The 21580-nt window shown below is 40.8% G+C and overlaps 1 protein-coding gene across 3 annotated transcripts; it reads left to right on the top strand.

Moving 5' to 3' along the window:
- Positions 1–62: 62 nt before the first annotated feature.
- On the top strand, positions 63–19225 carry ints2 (integrator complex subunit 2). Of its 3 annotated transcripts, none has more exons than XM_079648235.1 (25): positions 63–247; positions 1808–2116; positions 2269–2407; positions 2645–2747; positions 2963–3076; positions 3867–3997; positions 4463–4633; positions 7176–7396; positions 7515–7640; positions 7833–7904; positions 8959–9073; positions 9528–9596; positions 10555–10689; positions 10786–10962; positions 11321–11432; positions 12125–12229; positions 12437–12601; positions 13649–13850; positions 15530–15655; positions 15743–15944; positions 16418–16699; positions 17234–17341; positions 17531–17636; positions 17909–18085; positions 18569–19225. In XM_079648235.1, the coding sequence occupies exons 1-25, from the start codon at positions 234–236 to the stop codon at positions 18748–18750; spliced, it is 3663 nt and encodes a 1220-aa protein (XP_079504361.1). In that variant the 5' UTR covers positions 63–233; the 3' UTR covers positions 18751–19225. The 3 variants fall into 3 exon arrangements, with proteins under 3 accessions (XP_079504361.1, XP_079504360.1, XP_079504362.1); XM_079648234.1 differs by having other exon boundaries at positions 108–247; positions 11318–11432; XM_079648236.1 differs by lacking the exon at positions 63–247 and adding an exon at positions 664–1032 and having other exon boundaries at positions 11318–11432.
- Positions 19226–21580: the final 2355 nt, after the last annotated feature.

Raw genomic sequence — 21580 nt, 5'->3', positions numbered from 1 at the left:
GGAAAAGGCACTGGGATTACCCTGCATAATAAATTGAGTCAAAACTCCTACTTGTAAATTGCTGAATTTCCCTGAGGTGTTGCAGTAGCAGCTGGCAATTCATTTTTTTTCTGCATTTTTCCTGTCTGTCAGCAGCCTTTGGATACACAGAGGTCCTGCTCCGTTTTCCTGTAGCCTATCCCTCAGCAACTGCTGTCAATGTGCCTTTGGAAATGTAGTGGAATTTACACTGAATGTCAGTGACTGGGTAGGTAATAGTCTACAGAATTCTAAAATGTTACATATCGTTACTTGGTATGTTTGTTTTGCCTCTAAAACCAAGTATTCCATGTTATAATCAATCTTAATATGGTGTAATTTATAACTTCTTTTTAGAAAGCAACACATTCATAATGAGGTGTGTTTATTGTATATTTTAACATATCAATGTCTGCAACTTTATCATATGGATATCAAGCAATTCTGCCACCAGAACTTGGGGGAATAGATTGATAAATGTTGTTATATTGATACTATTGTGTGAGGTCTACACACAAAGTATGACTATAAGGAGATTGTTGCCTTATCCAAGAAGCCGAACAACTCAACAACTGCTTTGTTCTGCAAATTAAATATTGGAAATAAGATAAACTCCATAATCATTCATGGTGTCAATATTGCCCAGCACATGTTGATCTGCAGTAAGGACCGGAGTGTGGTCCTGCCTCCGCTCTCTGTCAGTGATACGGGCAGTTAGCTCTGCTCTACGGGGCTGAAAACACCGGCTATCTCACTGACATAGAGATCGCTGTAGATAGAGATAATTTCCAAGTGGATATGTGGAAACAATAACAGACAGAGCGTTAAAAATACAAATACTAAGACGTTTCAACCAACCTACCGGAACAGCTAAGACGAGCTTCTTTCTCTGACACTGGCTGTGGACTCCCCCCATAGCTTTTAAGGCTGACGGTACACAACAGAGTCCGAGGTCTGAAGGCCTACATGGTGACATTTCTTGTTTAAAGACTAATTTTCATCTTAATAGAAGAGGTAAGATGGTTGTGTCTGTCTGTTGTATTTTAATTGAATGTTTAAAATGTAGAGAGGGACCAGTCGGCACACGCGAGCCTGACATGTTAGCCTAGCTGTTAGCAGACTAGTAGCATGCTAAGAGTCGCTCAATGGGATAGTGAATGAGTCTTAGCTACTGCCAGTTAGCTACTGCTAGTTAGCATAATAATTGAAGTTGGCTTTATTTTACTATATTACTTGTGCTGTAAATATTTATATTAAACATGTACAAGTGCTACACATGAATCAGAATAATGTCTTGTATTGGCGCAAGCAAATTCCACTTCAGTTAAAGTTAACGATATGTAACCTTCCAAGTATAAGCTAGCATGAGCACCATCAACATTGCGGTAAGTCATCTGTGATAGCCAGTATACTTTGTTAGCAAAGTTATACTGATATTACAATTGGCAGCAACATTCAGTAGGGAGCTTCTTTGGTGTGCGTATCAATATATTCTTACTCTGTTATCAAGTACTGGAACGACTTTTTAATCATTTTTGATCGACTACACATGAATTATAATTGTAATATTTACTAACGTTAGCTTATCGAGAAATTAATGCATTGGTACTTTTGACAATGTAACTTTACCCAGCCTCTTCTGCCAGCTGTAAGCTACCCTGAATGTCTGGTTTTATCTAGTTTTAGTTGTTAAAAGTCAAAATGCCCAGACTAGAAGACTGTCCACTGTATTTGCATTCAGATGACATCTTAATTTGCTCTAAATTGTCTGTCTGTAATTTCCTTCAAGGCTACATTGCAAAGAGATGGCAGACAGTGCAGGGCTGCAGTTTGTCAGCTCCTATGCTTTTGAAGCCATGCAGAAGGTGGATGTGTCTCGGCTGGCTGCCCTCAGTGACCCTGAGCTGAGGCTGCTGCTGCCCTGCCTGGTGAGGATGGCTCTGTGTGCTCCAGCTGATCAGAGCCAGTCCTGGGCACAGGACAAGAAGCTTATCCTCCGCCTGCTCTCTGGAGTGGAAGCTGTCAACTCCATAGTAGCACTTCTGTCTGTTGACTTTCATGCCTTGGAGCAGGATGCACGAAAGGAGCAGCAACTTAGGTATATCTAACTTACATGTGGTGATTATTGATAAAGTCTGGTTATTTTTTAGATTAACTGCATCTGTGTCTTCATACAACTCAATACAACTGATCACTGTTATCCATATACATTTTTTAGCAGTTTACATAATGTGCTGTCTTTTCTTCCAGGCATAAAGCAGGTGGCTCTAATGGAGAGAGCATCCTGGTGTCACAGCTACAGCATGGCCTGACCCTGGAGTTTGAACACAGTGATCCCCTCAGGAGACTCCGTCTGACCCTCAGTGAGCTGTTGGCTATCATGAATAAGGTAATAAGGTCCGCACATGACTCAGTGACAACATGAACAACATAAAGTTAGCTTGAATGATAAATAAGATGATAAAAACAGTTTATTTGCTGATAAAATCATTACATAAATAATAAAAAAGTATGAATTGCAATCAAATCAAAAGATTAGATAATTAATACTTGCATCTTCATCGAATAAGATTACACAAATTATTCATCCACACTGACTGTTTTCTGTCCCCTTGTTTTTTTTCAGGTGGTAGACTCGAATGGAGAGTTTTTCTTAAAGTCGTCTGAACTCTTTGAAAGCCCTGTTTACTTGGACGAAGTAGCTGATGTCCTCTGCATTTTACAAGCAGGTAACAAACTTATTTTCATCTTCTTACTAGTTTTACCTTCATTTTTTGTGGAACTTTTATGTTGCTTAATACAATGATGTTTGTAAATATATAATGTACAGACATATTTGGAAAAACAACCTAATATTTAGTTAAACCAGTCTGAAAAGACCTCGTCTGATTGATTGTGTGTGTATGTGACACATCTTTGTCTGTTTGAATATTTTTTTTCCTAGAACTGCCTTCCTTGCTCCCCATTGTGGATGTGGCAGAGGCCTTGCTTCATGTCCGCAATGGAGACTGGTTTCTGTGTCTGTTGGTTGCCAATGTCCCCGACAGCTTCAATGAAGGTAATGCATCTGTCTCTCATTATTGTGTCAGTTGAAAAGTGTGAAATAGAGTGGCTGTTTAATTGACAGCACCATTTTCATATGGTTAGGTAGTGTGCCTGCTGTGGCAGAATTATGGCGTTACTTACAATTACATTAGAAGCTTCATTATAAATATATGCAGATTGCTATTTAGTTGACATCACATTGTTTCTTTCTGGGTTTAGCCTTTTATCCTGTATTTCTAGCCAGGCCCCAGGCTGTGTGTGTGTTTGTGTTCAAATGATGATAAACATTATTGTGTGCTTTGGCTCACAGTGTGCTTTGAGAGACACATTATAATAAAACACCCGCCAACTCCAGTGCCTTATCACACAGAGAGTCAGGCTTAAGTCGATAGCTTTTTGTGTGTGTTACAAAGCGTTCACACAAATCTTTTTGGGTTTGTTTCATCAAGGCCTGTCAGGTAGACAGCTGGTAACCACACCTTACTACGCTAGCTCCTTTTATAGCATATGAAATAATCCACAAGTGGAAGAAATGGAAACTAATATAATTGTATTTCATTCCATAGTCTCTGCCAACCATAAGCCGTTTGTCTTAAACTGTCATCTGTGGACAAGTGCAAATAACTAGTGAGAGGTCTTATGATGGCTGTTAAATCTTATTTACAGGCAGATAAACAAGTCATGATTTTAAAGTTTAGGGTAATTATGGAGGAACGTGACTTGGCGATGACATTAAAACATTTTCTATTTCAAGGATGTTCTGAACTGCTTGTTAATTGAAATGTGCTTGTCTGCCTTTGCAGTTTGTCGAGGTTTGATCAAGAATGGAGAGCGTCAGGATGAGGAGAGTGTGGGTGGTCGGCGCAGGACTGAAGCCCTAAGGCAGCTCTGTCAGATGAACCCCTCGCAGGCCCTCAACATCAGAGCCATGGTGGTCAGTAACGCTATTAATATAATCACTGGGCTATCTACCTCCTGAATCCTAATCCATTGCCTCCTAGAGTTTATCTTTTTCAAAAAGTAATACTTCTCAGAACATTTATTTTTTGTTGTGTTTGTGTGCTTTCATGTCAAACCGTAATTCTTACCAGATGTTTGTTTTTATAATTTTTCAATTAATTGCAGAAACCTGGATACATACAAAAAATAGCAGGCAGTTAAAATAAGACATATACACATAAGATCCAATTTGTTAATCAAATAACAAAAACAAAAAAATATATTTAATTGCTGATTATAATAGAAGACATAAACAATTATCATTGAGTTGTACTGCAAAATATATTAACATCACTCATTTAAAGTAGTAAAGTGTTTATTTTTCCCCTCCTTTTTTAAACAAAACGTAGTCCTTGAGAATCATTTACTAGTATAATAATGTAATTGACTGTATTTCCAGGTGGAGGAGTGCCACCTGCCTGGCCTGGGAGTGGCTCTGACTCTGGACTACAGACCAGATACTCCAGATGAGGCGGTCAGTCCCCTCGTCTCTTACGTCAGCGGTCTCCTGCTGGGTACCAACAGCAAAGTCCGTACCTGGTTCAGCATGTTCATTCGAAATGGACAACAGGTGAGGCTTTATTCTTAATTCCATCTAATGCAGTTTTAATTGGGCGCACACAAACACTAGTATATACAACACTGGGTTCAGATATAGGTCAGTAGTTTAACATGTAGGAGATTGTAATGCAGCAAGATCCAATCTGTTATGCTTAAATGTGTAATCATTGTGTCTCATCATGTTGAGCAGAGGAACTGTGTGTAAGCTGACAAGACAAGATGTTGTGCTGTACTTATGGAGCATGTTACAACAATCTCACCATGTCGGAGCCAGCAGCTTATCTGAGTCTACTGGATGAAATGGGGTTAAAACTAGTTCATGTTTACATGATTTATCAACTTTGATTAGATATTCAGAACAAGGTATTAATGTATTAGGAGCAGTGTTGGGCAAGTTACTTCCAAAATTTAATATATTACATATTACTTATTACTCTCTTTTGAAAGTAATAAGTTACATTACAATATTACTGTCTCTGAAATGTAATGAGTTACACTACTTTAGTTACTTTTTAGTTACTTTCACCAAAATAACCGCAAAAGAATAGCTAGGTATTTTAAATGCTAAAATGTAGTTTAGTGCAGCTCATTATGCATCCAGTGAAGGGCAATGTGGTATAGCATATCAACTGTGTAGGCCCTTAAGGCTACTAACAACTTGTATTACAGGGCTTAGTTGAATACTCCATTCTGATTGTAAATACTTAACATGTGACACGTTGTTAATACAGCAGTACAGACCGCTGTCAAGGACTATAATGAAGGTTAACATATTGTAAATCAAGGCAAATATTATTTAAACCATGCTCATGGTTTGAAATGGCAAACATTGAAAAGGCAAAAGTATTATTAAAACCATGTAGCCTACTACATCATTACCTTGGTCCCATCATATACGCTGGGAAGAGAATATTTACTGTGCTTGAAAACTGGTATCACATCATCATGTGAGGTTGACTTTGTGACCTGGAGAACATTTCAGCTGCAACATCAGCTCGTTGATAATAAGCTTGGGATATGAGATATTTTTGTAGCCATTCGTGGTGAAGGCATCTGTGCTATTGTATGCATTATTTTTGACCCAACATTTCTACAGGCATGTCAGAATATGGTACTATTTTCACATTAATATTCTAGCCATTGTCTATTTTTATACCACAAGCTGCAAAATGACCACCTTACCCCACTGTACAGGCGGGTAGTTGTTTAGATATACCTGGCACCTGCGGGCCACAGAGGGGCGGCGTAGTTTCGGGCGACGAAGACTGATGCTCCGGGGCTGGCGAGTCAGGCGGGAGTAAGCTAGTGTCCACAACGGAGGGTAACGTGATGTCCGCATCTGACCTGTTGCTACTGTCTGCAGTAGATGCAGTGTTGCTGGCGTTTAGTGATGGTTGCTTTAACCATTTTCGTATAAATGATTATCCACAGATCAGATGTGTGTCACTGCTGTGGAAGCACTTTGGAAATGATGCACGCGCAGCGGAGCAGGTCACGCGCACCTGACACAATTTGTTGTTTGTATTTTTCGCTACGTTCTCTTTTTTGAATGGTTGCATAACGTTCAACTTCCCCGAAGATCTCGACGCGAAGCCTGAAGGGTAAACACCAGGTTTACTGATCTACCCGCACAATTTGTCCGGTGTCGGAATGTCTCGCTATGTTAGTACATTCTTAAAAAACAAAACACCATTTAATTTCGGGTTAAAATGTGTTGTAACTGCGTTACTGAGCATTGTAACGGGTAATATATTACCCACATTTCATTAGTAATGCGTTACATTACTTCGTTACAGCAAAAAGTAATATATTACTGTAACTCCGTTACTTTTGTAACGCGTTACACCCAACACTGATTAGGAGTAGCATCACGTCAGTCCAGAATATGCCCCGCTTTCATATGTGCGTGTCATCATCCTAACTACTCTGATTGTAAATTCTATGGACACATTCTTACACACAAATGTGTCTTTCTATTCTTGTTATGACCCTCATTGAGTGCATTGCCCATTCTAGCAAGGGACAATTGTATTAAGTCATACCCCATACTGTCTCATCCTCTCCTAATTCTCATGTTTTAAGTTCAATGTTCCTATATTTAGGCCAACTCTGAAAAATGTTACATAATATTTAAATGGTTTTATATATCTTTCAATCCGCTGACAATCCTGGCAGCTTATTTAAACAGATGTATAATTTTTAACACACACTTTCTCTGTCAAATAATATTTTTTTGTTTCACTTTAATGTTTTTTCTATTATTATTATTTAACCACATTATCTCTGTATGTGTGTGCATATTAAGCTTTTCCTGATTTGTTCACTAGAACATGTAAAAGACAAATCTTTGATTTATAGAAAATTGCCTTTCCACAATATTGTTAATCTATTGTTTGTCAATTATCGTAAAATAATATATATATATATATATATATATATATATATATAATATATTATATATTTTTATATATAAAAATAATAAAGAACTGTAGGAGCCTTAGTGTAGGCATTTGGTATAAATCCTGACCATGTCATCCTCCCTGTTCTGCCAGAGGAAGAGAGAGAGCAGCTCGGTGCTGTGGCAGATGCGCAGACAGCTGCTGCTGGAGTTGGTCGCCATCCTGCCGCGCTCACGGAGCACCCACGTGCCCAACAACAGTGGCATGGAGGAGGAGCCCGGCTCAGGGTACTCCGGCCTCAGAGAGGAGCATGTGGTGAAGGCCAGCGCTCTGCTGCGACTGTACTGCGCCCTCATGGGCATCGCGGGCCTCAGGTAGGTCATGAAGATGTAGTTCCCCTCACCATTCGTTCCACAATCTTTTTAAAGTATTGGTGTTGTTCTGAGAAGTTAACATCTTCAAGATAATAAACTCACTGCTCTGCCTCTACAGACCCACAGATGAAGAGGCAGAGCAGCTCTTGCAGTTGATGACCAGCCGTCCCCCAGCCACTCCTGCCGGAGTCCGCTTTGTCTCTCTGTCCTTCTGCAAGCTGCTGGCCTTCCCTACTCTGGTCAGGTACATAAAGCCTCATTGGCTCACACTTTCAGAAGTAGTTGTTTTATTAGTCAACCACATGTACAGTTGGTTGGGATCACACACCCTATCCAGCTAACAGCAGTCTTGAGTCCACTCTGCATCTTTGAGGTTTGAATATTGTCACTTTGTTGTATGCAGTGTGAGCATTATCATCTCTTTGTTTGTGTCCAGCACTCCGGAGCAGGAGCAGCTGATGGTCATGTGGCTCAGCTGGATGATCAAAGAGGAGGAGTACTTTGAGAGGTAAGGAGGATCTCTACAGTTTCTGTAATAAAGAGGTATTATCAGACAGGCATTTGGTTTTGGCCCATTTTACATTTACTTGAATTATGCATGGTTGACTTTTTACTTTGTGTGTTTTTAAATGCTTAACTTATATTAGAAAATATGTATGATAGATACATTTTTTACATATATTTTAACTCCACTTTAATGTAGCGCTCAGTATTGTTAGAATGAATATTTAACATCTTAACATTTCTGGAAGGTGTATATGGGATGTGCATGCAGTTTGAAGAACAGCGAAAGTGTTTTAAGTAATAAGTGTCTTTTATATTCTGCTAATTTAAGGAGTTGTGAAATCATAAAACCACCCTAGATTATACTGTTCATTGTTTTAATATAACGCAAAAAACATTTGTGCTGAAATGTCAGAATTTATTGTGAGATTTCCAGGGTTTTACTTTGTCTGATATTCCAAATAATATTGTCTTTTTAGCCTTGCAAAAGCACTGTGTTGTTGTCTTTGGTAAATATCTGATTATAAAAGTATTTGGAAACTTTTCTTGCACACAGTTAAAACTTGTATGGTCTGCTTTAGAGTTTATGTACAATTAATTGAGAACCTTCAAACCAATATTCATAAAATAAAGGAGCAATAGAAGTTCAATTGACTGGTTAAATGTGGGGCATTTATGTCTGAATTCATACTTAAATAGGATTGTTCTTTGTTTATTTGGAACACGTCAATGCTCCCTCTGTACTTGTGTTTTTAATGGTAGAGATAAACCCCGCAAAGCTTTTCTTTTTTTGGAATGTTAAAATTAAGTTTATATAACCTGTCGAAACAGCAAATGAAAACTGCAGCAGTGTATATCAGTGTTCGACTCTATTCCATAATGCATAAATCATCACAGACTAAAGTGACTTCAGGGGATGCGGGCTGATAGAAGGTGTGTGCGTGTGCCACTAGCATAATCAGTTTATTAAAATGCAGTCTTGTAAAAGGCAGGATTAACGACAACTCTAAGTATCTTCTCTCACTTGCCTTGCATGCATATCTGTGTCCTCCTTACAGCGCTGCGGGCGTATCTGCTTCTTTTGGAGAGATGCTATTACTGGTTGCCATGTATTTCCATAGCAACCAGCTCAGCTCCATTATTGAGTTGGTGTGCTCTACTTTGGGGATGAAGGTAAGGTGCTAGGTGGGAGGGAGGGAGGCAGGGAAGCAGTGATCAATACATCTGTCTGGCTGACCAGCGACCGGCTCCTCTGCAGCAGGGGTGCATATAAAGAGTAAAAATGATGAAACAGTATATAAATATCTACCAAGGCACTCCATACCCTCTGGCCAATTTGCTGTTTTATTACTTATTAAGTGCACTATTGTTTCCTGCCTGTGTGCTAAGTAGTTTCCCTGTCTCTGTGTATTTTCCGCTAAGATGTGTAATGTCATTGGATTTAGAGCCTGTTTGTTTCCACCCCTAGGGCAAGCCTCTCGATTCAATGTCGTGCCTGCCATGTAGAATTTTCTTATGAAATATGAAAGGAGGGAATTAGAAAATAGCAGTACTGTAGCCTGCAGGTTGCTTTCTCCCATGTTCCCACCATTGTTGATTTTCTATGTCATTGTTCAACTTTTGACAGATTGCCATCAAGCCGAGCTCTCTAAGCAAGATGAAGACTATCTTCACACAGGAGATCTTCACAGAACAGGTACATACAATGGCTGGTTTTGATGCTTTTATTGAATAAAGTTTTGTTAGTCCGCTTGTATATTTAAATACCTCAATGTCCAAAAAAGGGTAATAAATAATATTAATAATTGTCAATGAAATCCTTAATCCTAACAAAGTTATTAAATTAGTTAGCCTTTTTTTGTTTAATAAACACTTTTTTTTTTAAAACGTATTTAAGTATTTCCAACACTCAAAAGAGCCATCGCCAAAAAAAGATCCAAAAATATATATATATATTTGGAAGCAAATATTTGGTTAGATAAGAAAATGTTGAATTTTACAAATGACTCTTAATCTTTTCAAAGCTCAGGAGTTAGACATGTCTGAGACTTGGCAGTGGAGTAAAAGAGGTGGTTTATGTTCTTCAAGAAATTTCATCCCTCTCCTATGTAAATATTTTATCACAGAAGTCTGAAAAATATCCTACGCGACCACTACTGAATATTATTGTACAAATAGTATAATACTAAGAATATTTATTCTGCCTTATGTTTACCTGCAACTGTGCAGAAGTATAGGGTCTTAATAGAAAGAAAAGACACAAAGAAAAAAGGAGAAGCAGTGGAATATTTAATTGTTAGAATGCTACAATTTGAATGTTAACATTGTGAATGAAGCTTGAAACTATTCGGTACAGCCAAATACATACATTATTATCCTTATGCACATTTTCTCACAGTTATTTCTAATGTTCACATTTTAATTTGTTTAATTGTGGAGGCTTATTATCTCATCAAAACATAATAATGGAGGGTCACGGAGAGCTACTGTAAGCTCTGAAATGTAGAAGCTTTAATTAAACAACTTGCCAAAATGATATGAAATGTCCCTATAAAACACTGTAATTATATCATGGTGTTGTACTAACCATACTTTTTTTGTGCATTGTCTGTTTACCATTTTTGCAGTTTAGATAACTTTTTTCTGTTGTGTAGGTGGTTACAGCCCACGCGGTGAGGGTCGCAGTGACCAACAACCTGAGTGCCACCATCACAGGATTCCTCCCCATCCACTGCATCTACCAGCTGCTGCGGAGCCGAGCCTTCACCAAGCACAAAGTGTCCATCAAGGTAGGCATTGTGCACTCATTGACTACTAGCTGATAAGTGTTTGTTAGTCTGTTTTTAATTGTGCTCATCTTTACTGTCCTTGTGTGCATCTCCCAGGATTGGATCTATCGTCAACTCTGTGAGACAACCACCCCGATCCACACCCAACTGATTCCACTAATAGACGCCTACATTAACTCCATCCTCACTCCAGCATCCAAGGCCAACCCAGAGGCCACCAACCAGCCAATCACTGAGCAGGAGATCCTCAATGTCTTCCGGAGCGCCGCTGGGGTGAGTTAACCCCTGGGCTCCTCTGGAGAGTAGTATTTGTGTTTTATTGGTTGAAAGGCAACATTTTTCTCTTAGTAGTTAGTATTAGATTGTTAACTCTTTGCAAAAGAGTTTGCTGTTGGTCGTTTCACCTCCGTAAATATAAAGGCCTTTAAAATCTTGTTGTGCTAAATGGACATATTATAAACATAAACTATATTTTAAATGTGTATTATAGAACAACACAAAGACCCATATCTAATATGTGTCCATTGTCAATCTGGAAACTCTTATATTGTGAATCTTTTGAAAGTATCCATCCCCACATTTGCTAATGATTGAGACCTTGTTTTGCTTCTCTTTTTCCATTGGTTAGCAGGGGGAGGGCAGTCGAGGAGGACGGCAGCGCTACTCCATCACCACCCAACTCCTCATCCTCTACTACATCCTGTCCTATGAGGAGAACCTGTTGGCGAGCACCAAACAACTGGGTGTGTACCACACACTGTGCTGTTGGCTCACTCCCTTTCTATTTCGTATTATCTCTTCTTCTGTCTTTCCAAAGTGCATTCTTTGTCATCTCCTCTGCTGAAGGATGCATTGTGTGTGAGATGGAGGGAATTTGTCAGGCAGTGAGAGGAGAAAGGCAGCTTTTGTCCTCTGTTAAGTTTTAGGGGATGCTCTCTCTCTGGATGTGTGCAGTCATTCACCCTTTTCTCTCTTGGCACCGAATGTTGGCTGCTTCATAGAGAATAAATGGAGGGCTGACAAAGAGCCAAGTACAATGGCTGCGGGAATGGAGCTAACTAGGACAGCTGTAGGTTAGATGGAGCATTAGCAGTTAGCCTAGTCGGAGTGTATTCTCTCCCATGATGAGCCCTCCTCTTGCCTTTCATTAGGCCAGATTTATGAGAGTTTTTGCCCATCTCTTTAATTGCTGTTGTTTACCTAAGTGCTCCGGCTGCCTTCAAAAAAGGAGTAATGAAGCCCATCAGCAGCGGTAATGAACCCACGTCAATGAAAAATCACCTCCACTCCTCTAACGCAGCAGCTCTGGGGTCCTCACACTGCATAATAACACTTATGCTCCGTCTTGTCCTTTTCTTGCTGCATGTTATCATCTTCTCTATTTCCTCTCTTATAATGATGTGCTGCACTCACCCCTTTTCACTCTTGTTTTCAGCCATGATGCAGAGGAAGCCAAAGTCCTACTCGGCAGCCTTAATGGACCAGATCCCCATTAAGTACTTGGTTACCCAGGCACAGGGACTGCAGCAGGAGCTGGGAGGTGAGACCAGGACTTTGTGTTTTGTTACATTTCTATGTCTTTGTTTTGCTTTACGAATATGGTATGCTCATAGTAGATATCACTACTCCACCTAAAAGAACATCCAATCCGGGCACATTATCTCTTCTTGTAAACAAATTAGAAAAACACCAAATGATTGTTAGTTATAAACTCACAAACAACTTTCTTCCTCCTCTCTGTTCCCAGGTCTGCACTCGGCCCTGCTGAGGCTGCTGGCCACAAACTACCCCCACCTGTGTCTGGTGGAGGACTGGGTGTGTGAAGAGGAGGTGACTGGCACTCTGCCCCTGCTGAGGAAGATGATGCTCCCCAGCAATACCTGCAGATACACTCGGAACCAGCTCCACCAAGGTGAGGATGAGGGAAATGGGGGGGGTTAGAAGCTTAAAGGTGTTATATGAGGTAGAAAGTGTAAAAGCCTACAGTAGATGTCAGGTGTCATCCTCCCAGTTTGGAGAAACAGACAGAGGTACCAGCCCGAAAGCTATGCAATACACGGCTGTAGATACGCAGTCCCCGTAGGTTTCTACTTCAATGACCTAGCAATGTGATGACATCTGTGCTACATATTTGAACAAGGTAAATAGAAACAAAACAACCTTACAAGAGTTAATTGGAAACATTTGAAAAGTATTTAACATGAGAAACCAAGGAGCCAGTATCATACAGTTCCAGGTATTATCTGCCTAAAATCTTATCTCAAAGGCTATTACTTTAAAGGTTAAGAGGATTGGGCTGTAACTGTTCTTCTTTCTTTAAAAGAAATGATTTGACCAAAAATGCAAAAGTGTAACAGATAATCAGTTTCACACACATTATGCAGGTTAATGTATACACCTTACCCACCTTCACAAATTCATATTTCATTCTTTTTTTATACAACCATGCACAACTGTGTAATTATATATAATTATAATTATATCTGCTTTACAACCTTAACGAACCTTGAGAATAATGGTGACAACACAGACAGTTCATGGATTAATTATGAAAAGGAACGTCTGGTAAGAATAGAAGAATAGCTCCTGGGGCTTTGTGATAGGAAATGAACAGAGGTTTCAAATTAGAGTTTGGGAAAAAGGTGTGATTGCATTCGTGTGGAACTGAACCTCTAGTTAATGACCTACCTTTTGTCATTCTGTAGATTTGACATGTGTCATCACAGATTCACAGTTTTTGTAAATGAATGTTAAAGGATGATAACTCTGTGATTATATATTTACTTACGCCACCATTAAGTATAAACCCTAATCCCATTTAAACAAAAGGGTTAGCCAGATGTTGCTACTGTCTAATTGATGCTCTTGAAGTTTTTGGTTTCTATCCCTATGGTTTCATGGAGTGCACATTGGCTTCATATTTGAAGATTCATTTAGCGGTCTGTCCCTCCCCCCATAGCCTTCCAGAAGTTACCATCCAGCAGCCCGAGGCTGATGCGGATCCTGGAGCATCTAACGCTGCTTTCTCCCGGAGACCTCATCCCTTATGCAGAGGCCCTCACAGCCAGCATGGCTCTGCTGCTGGAGCCCGCGGTGCCTCGCAGAATACTGCAGACCCTCAACAAGCTCTGGATGGGCCTCAACACTGTGATGCCTCGCAGGTACGTGCTCTGGACAGGAGAAGATGTTGTGACGAAGGATAGAAAACCTAACTGTGACAGCCTCTTGTGAAAATATCACTGAATGTCACATGGGAAATATCCGTCACAGTTATTTGGAAAGTGGAGCCAATTAGGTTGAGCAAGTTTTAAAGGTTGTTTAAGACCCAAATCATTTAGTTTGCCAAGTTGATAGTGTATTCTTTTTGCCTTAGGGCTTTATTGGTATGCCTTTTTAATTAATGTCATCATTTGGGTTTTCAGTCCAAATAAGTGTCTTGCATTTCTAATCTTTGAATCAGTATTTGGGATCTTTGCTGAACTTGATGAGAGAAATAGTATACAAAAATCTCAACTGCACACCCATTAAATGTTGTGACCTCATCCTGCTTCAAAGGCTGTTGGAGGAGCCTGGGACCTAAGATTTTCATCGTCATAACTACACTGTAGCTATGTTCGTATGACCAATAAAAGCCTTGAGCCTTGAACTTGAAGGCAACATGTTGCCATGATGAGAGACACACACACACACACACACACACACACACACACACACACACACACACACACACACACACACAGACTCACAAGATAATAACAATACCAGCGTTGTAGCATCAGTACATTTGAACCTATTGAAGAAGTGATATTATTTCCTCCTGGTGAGATTTATAACTGTAGGTATTTTCAGTCGATGGTTCTTGGCTTAGGGTTATCTCTCCCAAGGCTTCGTAAAGCTGCTGTGAGACTCTGTAAATGGAATAAATGGACACCAGTGGAACAAGAGTTGTTGGCCTTAACCCCAGGCTGCCTGCTCAATGATTATTGTGTGAATAGATCAGAGGTATCGAGCCTAACAACTCTGTCAACCTGCGCCAACCCTCCGGACAGAAGAAGGGGTGACCCTCACTCTGCCCCGGGCCCACAGGAGCACAGATACCAAAGCTCTGAGCAGACATCCTATCGATCCAACAGGGTTCTCTAACAAGAAGGGCTCAGGGCAGGAGGGAGATGTATGGTGTTGGTGCCCCCTCCTCTTCCTCACTCCCTGTCACAGCGTTGAATGCTGCAGAGGTCTGGGCTCTGGTGAACCCTGCAGGAGGGCAGCAGTGTCACATTTCACACAGATCCACTGATGGATGCCAGGGTACAAGCTGCAGGAAGGCTTTGAGTTTCAAGAGTCGCCTGCTGTTTATAGTTTATCATCAGTCTGATAAGAGATGAGGGGGACATGCCGCTGCAGGCTAATGTGTGGGTAACTGAATTAAAGCCTCACTGAAGTGTTTTTCCCAAAAATACCCTGAAAATCTGTGTTAATGCTAATACAACATTGCATACACACATTTTTACATATTCATTTTAGTTTTTACAATGTGCACATTTGTCCCTTAACTTCTTAAATTTATATAAATATTATTATTCTATTTTATTGATCTTTTATTGCATATTTTAACTTCTTGTGTTTTCTATAATTTAGTTGTATGTGTATTTTATTCTAAAATGGAGCAACTCTATAAAGTACTCAGATTCTGAAGTGCTATAATGTCTCATTATGTGATATATTCTTTGTATATGTTAGACCTAATTAATGTTAGATACTGTATCTTAATTTGAAATTGAGTGATTCTTTTTTTTGGTTTACTATATTACTCAACCAGAAAGCTAAAAGTGATGTGTTGCAGGTTGTGGGTGATGACAGTGAACGCCCTCCAACCGTCAGCAAAGCTGCTCCATCAGCAGAAGTACACTCAGAACGACCTGATGGTGGACCCTCTCATCGTGCTGCGCTGCGATCAAAGGGTGTACAGGTGACTAAAGAATATATTTGGATATCTATAAAGCACCCATACGCACTTCTGTTTTTGGAACATGAAATGTCTATTTGTACATGCCAGGTGTCCTCCTCTGATGGACATTGTCCTTCACATGCTGAATGGCTACCTGCTGGCCTCTAAGGCCTACCTGCACTGCCACCTGAAGGAGACGGCTGACTTTGATCGGCAGACCCAGACGGTCTCTAACCTGGGGGTGCCCGGACAGCCAGAAACACCCGAGGTCACCAGGGAGGAGCTGAAGAACGCCCTTCTCTCTGCGCAGGTAATTCAACATCTGAATTGAGATGATCTACACATCAGAAACAGAATTTACCCTGCTTACTCAAGTATTCATGACTATCAAGTGGGCAAGTTTATGGCATCACTTTTGTCGTTGGGGTAAATTGGAAGAAAAGAATCGTTCCAGCGAGAAAAAGAAAGGATCATTTAAGTGAAGAATAAAAAAAAGTGAAGAATGCGTTTAATGCATCCTGTAGCTCTCACCAACTGTCAATCTTCTAAAACCAATCAGACCTTTTCCAGTTACAAAGAACATGGACTATCTCCAGTTGTGCGCTACATGTGTGAAAGAGAAACTCTGGATAATGTCTTGAATTTATTCTCCGGATATTGTTGAGTTAATATAGGAGTCATATAAGAAAAATGTATTTTGGTTTGAGTGTTTGGTAAAGCATGAGTATGAAAGATGACCATTCACACTTGCCATGATAACCACCTGTTTCTCTAAAACCCCAGGACAGCGCAGCAGTCCAGCTCCTCCTGGAGGTGTGCCTGCCAACCTCAGAAGAGCAGCAGCTGGGGGCCAACACAGAGAGCCTGCTGAGTAGCATTAGGGGCTCCGTGCCAGGGAAATCGAAACAGGGAAGCCTGGGGCCCCGAGCCAGGGGGGGCGTGGAGGACGAAGAGCCAGAGGGAGGCCTGCTCAGTGACTTGAGGGAGGTGCAGTGTCTCATCTGCTGTCTGCTGCATCAGATGTTCATCGCTGACCCCAACATTGCCAAGTTGGTCCACTTTCAGGTAATACATGGGAGGAAGATGAAGTTGTATTATTTGTTGTGTTACTGTGGCAGTTGGAAGGCTGGCAGATAGAAATATAGAGTCACATAAAAGAGAGTGTGTTGCTCAGGCCCTTTATGACAGTCCTTAATAATGACATGACTGCGTGATTACGTTCTCTTGCTTTCGCCATAAGAAAGGAATGTTCTCATGCAAATACCTGTTGTTTAAATAGTCGACCTGCCTTAGTTCTGAAAATACCTTTGAGTCATTTAGTTATTCACAGTCATGTTGACCCCATTAGTTATCATCACATTGTGCCATGGCATTAGCTGTAAGCCATATGGTGGACTTCATCAAACCAATCCTCTCCCCCTGCTATGCTAATCCCCCCCCCCCCCCCCCCCCCCCTCCACACTGCCAAGCAGAAGCTGCTGTTTAAACATGTTTCATATTCAAGTACTTGAATGAACTGACTTTTTTAAACCTTCTTTATCATTCTTGTTTTGTTATGCGAAGATTTATGTCTGCTGTCTGTGCGCCTCTCTCTGTCAGGGTTACCCTCAAGCTCTGCTGCCTCTGACTGTGGCAGGCATCCCCTCCATCCATATCTGTCTGGACTTCATCCCGGAGCTGCTGGCCCAGCCCCAGCTGGAGAAGCAGGTGAGGGCCCCCCAACCTCTCCTCCAATTTCTTCTCTCTTTCCTGGCTGTAAATCCCAGACTTGCCCTGGGCTCGTGCCAGAGCCTCTCTTAAACTCACATGTTTTTTAACTATATTAGGTACTTTCTGCTGAGTGTATATTCGCTACATGAAAATGTGCAGATGTTCTGAATGGGTTTGTCCTCACAGATCTTTGCGATCCAGTTGCTGTCGTACTTGTGTACGCAGTACGCGCTGCCCAAGTCTCTCAGCGTGGCCCGGCTGGCCATCAGTGTCATGGGCACCCTGCTTACAGGTCAGTCAGAGAAACTTCTCTCTACATCTAATGAATTCATGCTTTTGGTTGTAGCTCCCTCTTTTGATCCACTTTCCTGTGACTCACAATGCAGCCTGTACACATTATATCAGCTTCTCATGAAACGGCATGTCTTGGTGTTTGTATCCCTACATTTGGCTGCCACCATCTGGTCTCTGGGTGTCAGTGCAGCTTTCTCCCTCTGTTACACAAGAGCACAGAGTGTGTACCAGACTATTAGCCGCTGTGTTTACTGTGTTTTGTTCCTTTAGTGCTGACTCGGGCCAAGCGCTTCTCCTTCTTCATGCCCATCCTGCCGTGCCTGGTGTCCTTCTGCCAGGCCTTCCCTCCGCTCTACGATGATGTCGCAGGTCTGCTGGTGCAGGTGGGGCAGGTGTGTGCCTCCGACGTCGCCACCAAAGCCAGGGACATCGACCCTCTCATCACACGTAAGTACAGTCTTTATAACTAAACAAGTCGCTGTGTCAAATGCCTCTCTTTACATTTCAATTGAGGCTTTCAAAGTGATTGATTTGTCATTATCTTGAACATCTTCTACAATAAAGTGACGGTATATATTGACTGGCATGGTTATCAAGGAATCCTCTAAATACATTTTACACAATTGCGTTTATAGTAACGGTTTACATGATAAAGGCTTTGATAGTGTGGACATGTTTTGTTTGTTCTCCTTCACACTCGTTGGCAGGAAAGCGTAAAGTTACATTGTGAATGTTTACACTTTTATTTCACGTGGGAATGGTACATGAAGAATATTTCTAGATATAGGTACTCACCAGATTCTACATCTCTGTAGTCTAATCAGGTGGATGCTTAATAATGAATAGCAGACAGATGACCAGTGACCATTAGAGAGATAACAGAGTTTTAATAATGACATTTATAAGGAGTTTGTCCTGTCCCTGCCTCAGGCCTGCAGTATCTGAAGGAGAAGCCTCGGGGCGCTGTGGCTCCAGGAGGAGGCTCCTCCAAACTGACTTTACCCCAGAGGATGGCAGAGGAGCTGGGGGGAGCTGACCCTGATGTCCAGCTCTGCTACTGTGTGGAGGCCACCTTCATGGACATCATCACCTCCACCCTGCATGGACTATAAGCACAGGTAGGCTAGAGGAAGAGCAGGGGACTGGACTTTAATTAACAACCCTCATAGCTGCCTCTGAAAGACATGAATTCTCCTGAGAGGGCTACTGTCACACACATCCATTCTTCTTCAACTAGCGGACTCAGACCGACTGTGGGTCTCATTCTGTGCACATGACGGGACATGTATTGTTTGTCCATTCAATTTCTTTGTAGTCTGAACTGAAAAATCAATTTTCTACTATTCCACACACTGTAAATAAATCCTGATTTGCAATTTATTTTGAAAATGTATGTTTATGTGCGCTGTGAATTTGTAGAAAGTAAAATACTGAAAATGTTAAATGAGTCAATTTCATTCGCCTTTAGGCATATTTTTCTAAGCTTTAAGTGAGTCAGCAAAGGGGAATAAAGGAACATGTTACCATGAAATAATATGTAGAGCTTTTGTACTGTGTTTGTTTGTAATAAAACAAAAACAACTTTGATGAGTTGAATTTGGTTTATTAGTCCATTTGACCCTTAGTCTGAAATCTAAATCTTGGGTGGTATCAGGACGTTTTATATGTGTGTTTCTCCACCAGGACTCGTCACATCATGGCCACTCGTTGTGCAAACAATTTTTTTTGTTCTGTATGAGTTTGTCTGGCAGCTTTAATTATATTTTATTATGTAAGGTGTATGCAAGGCCTTAATTTTGAAGGAATGAATGAAAAGCCACGCAAAATGTATCCAAACCAGCGGTTGAAGCTATGCTTACACACATGGTGTTGAACACGCTTGTTGACTGTTACATACAAGATATGTACCTTTTTTAAATGACTACTGTAAAAAGAGCTTATGGACCTTCTTTTTTTTTTTTTTCTTTGCAGATGTTTTGACTTGGAAAAGTACAATTGATAACATTACAAGGCTCAGTTCCAATAAATGTTCAAAGAGTGGCAAAGCAAATCAGTCACTGCATGCAGCACTTAAATAAAAGCCTGATTTGAAAGACTAATCGGTAAAATAATGACCTGACTGCCACACTGTGTAGGAAACACTGGACTGTTAAATAATAGCAGTATTGAACTTCGACAGGAATGAACTGGTACTTCCTACAGCCCTGCTGGTAACAGACGTTCACTGGATTGGGTCACAGCTATATTCAAGGTAGATAAGTCTTAGTTGTCCTGGGTGGAGATTGTATTCAATGTCTGTCATTCCACAGAAAAACAAACGGACTATTATTGCAGCAGATCATGCTCCCAGATTAACATCTCTAAACACAAAGCCTCTATTCCTCTTATCTTTGTCGCTTGCAAGGTAAAAGCGTCTTTATTACAAGGCTGATCATGTATTTTGTTAGATTGTCAAAGGAGCTACAATCTTTTGTAATGCCTTTTTGTCTTTTTGATTGAAACATTCAAAACCCATTGTCAATGATATCAAGGATCTCTTTATCCGTTATAAATCCGGATTAAAGCCACTTCCTTCTTTTCTGTTATATCACATACGTCCTGCACGTATGACCACACATGGATCCATGTTCTTGCAGCTGTGCCATCATATCCCGACAGACTTATCCTGGTGATTCACCAGAGGGCAGTCTTGCCACGCACAGATCCTCAGATCCATCCTGCATTAACCAAATAAATCCTCAGTCAGTAGTGATGAACCTGGGAAAAGATTTGAAGGTTTGCGCAAATTATACTGAAATATGAAACTTGAAGTGGTATACAAAATACAGCGCAAGTGGCCTATAAACTGTGTTTATGAAGGAGATGTAGTGAAAGGAAATGCTACTTTCATGTTTAAGTTACTTCTCTGCCTCTATATGCAGTTATTCACAAAGGTGTTATGACACTTTTTCATTACCATTCTAAAAATGTAATATTATTTTTAACAAACTTGTTAGACGCTTTTATCCAAAGCGACTTCCATACTCAATACTGTGGACAATCCCCACAGGAGCATTTTGGGGTGAAGTGTCTTGCCCAGGGACACAACGACATGCTGACTGCAGTGGGGTTTGAACCTGTGCTCCCCTGATCCCAACACCGCGCCACACGCCTCCATGCAATACAAATAGGTAGATGGTGTACAGTAAAGTGTGTTTTGATACCTTTTTGTGACTTGTATCAAGTTTCTCTGTGTGTGTGGAGGCAGTCTGGGGCTCCCTGCAGCAGCTTGTTGAGTTGCTGCAGTTTCCCAACGCTGTGAGAGATGCCTGAAGCGAGTGAGGGGGAAATCACACGTCAGTTTTGTTTCCACTGGCGTTGCCGCTGTGCTTCCAACACCAAGCACAACACAACTCCTTTCAAACAGCAGACAAATGGTGTTGCATGAGGAGGAGACAGAGGAGATGTATTATCTGTTCAGTCTGAAGACAGGACACATTAAACAACATGTTCGGCTCGTTGTGTGATGGCAGTTGTCTGCTACCCTGGGATCACCTGCTGATGACATTCAGTTTGTAATTAGACACAGGCTCCCATGCTGCAAGTCTATTAACAAGTCGATGGCATTCAGAGCTGATTAAGTTGTTTGCGTGAGACAGAACATTACTGCTCCTTCAGCCACACAATGTAACATTCATCTATAGCGATTCATGAACAAATGTACCTGGAGAATCCTGCAGGTTTTACACAAAACAAACTGTTGTTGTGATAGGACTTAATGAGTTTATAAAACAATAGTTAGGAACATTTTCATCTTATGGTCATTCTCAGGTTTATATTTGTGTTGTGTGCCCCTTCTGTGACATGTCTCCAGGCTTTAATGTTCAAAAAGGTCTTTATTTTTCTCATACTGCCTGTTTTCCGCAGCACCTCTTTTCCCCCTCTTGTCTATTTTGGAAAGTA

The sequence above is a fragment of the Notothenia rossii genome (genome assembly GCF_949606895.1).
Source record: "Notothenia rossii genome assembly, chromosome: 9".
In the NCBI taxonomy this organism is placed as follows: Eukaryota; Metazoa; Chordata; class Actinopteri; order Perciformes; family Nototheniidae; genus Notothenia; species Notothenia rossii.
The sequence above is the reverse complement of the archived record's forward strand: the minus strand, read 5'-3'. Positions and strand labels throughout refer to the sequence as shown.

Coding starts and splice junctions, on each gene's coding strand:
- ints2 (XM_079648234.1), top strand. Junction 3,077..3,866: donor CCCCGACAGCTTCAATGAAG/GTAATGCATCTG, acceptor CTGCCTTTGCAG/TTTGTCGAGGTTTGATCAAG. Junction 12,602..13,648: donor TCGGAACCAGCTCCACCAAG/GTGAGGATGAGG, acceptor CTCCCCCCATAG/CCTTCCAGAAGTTACCATCC.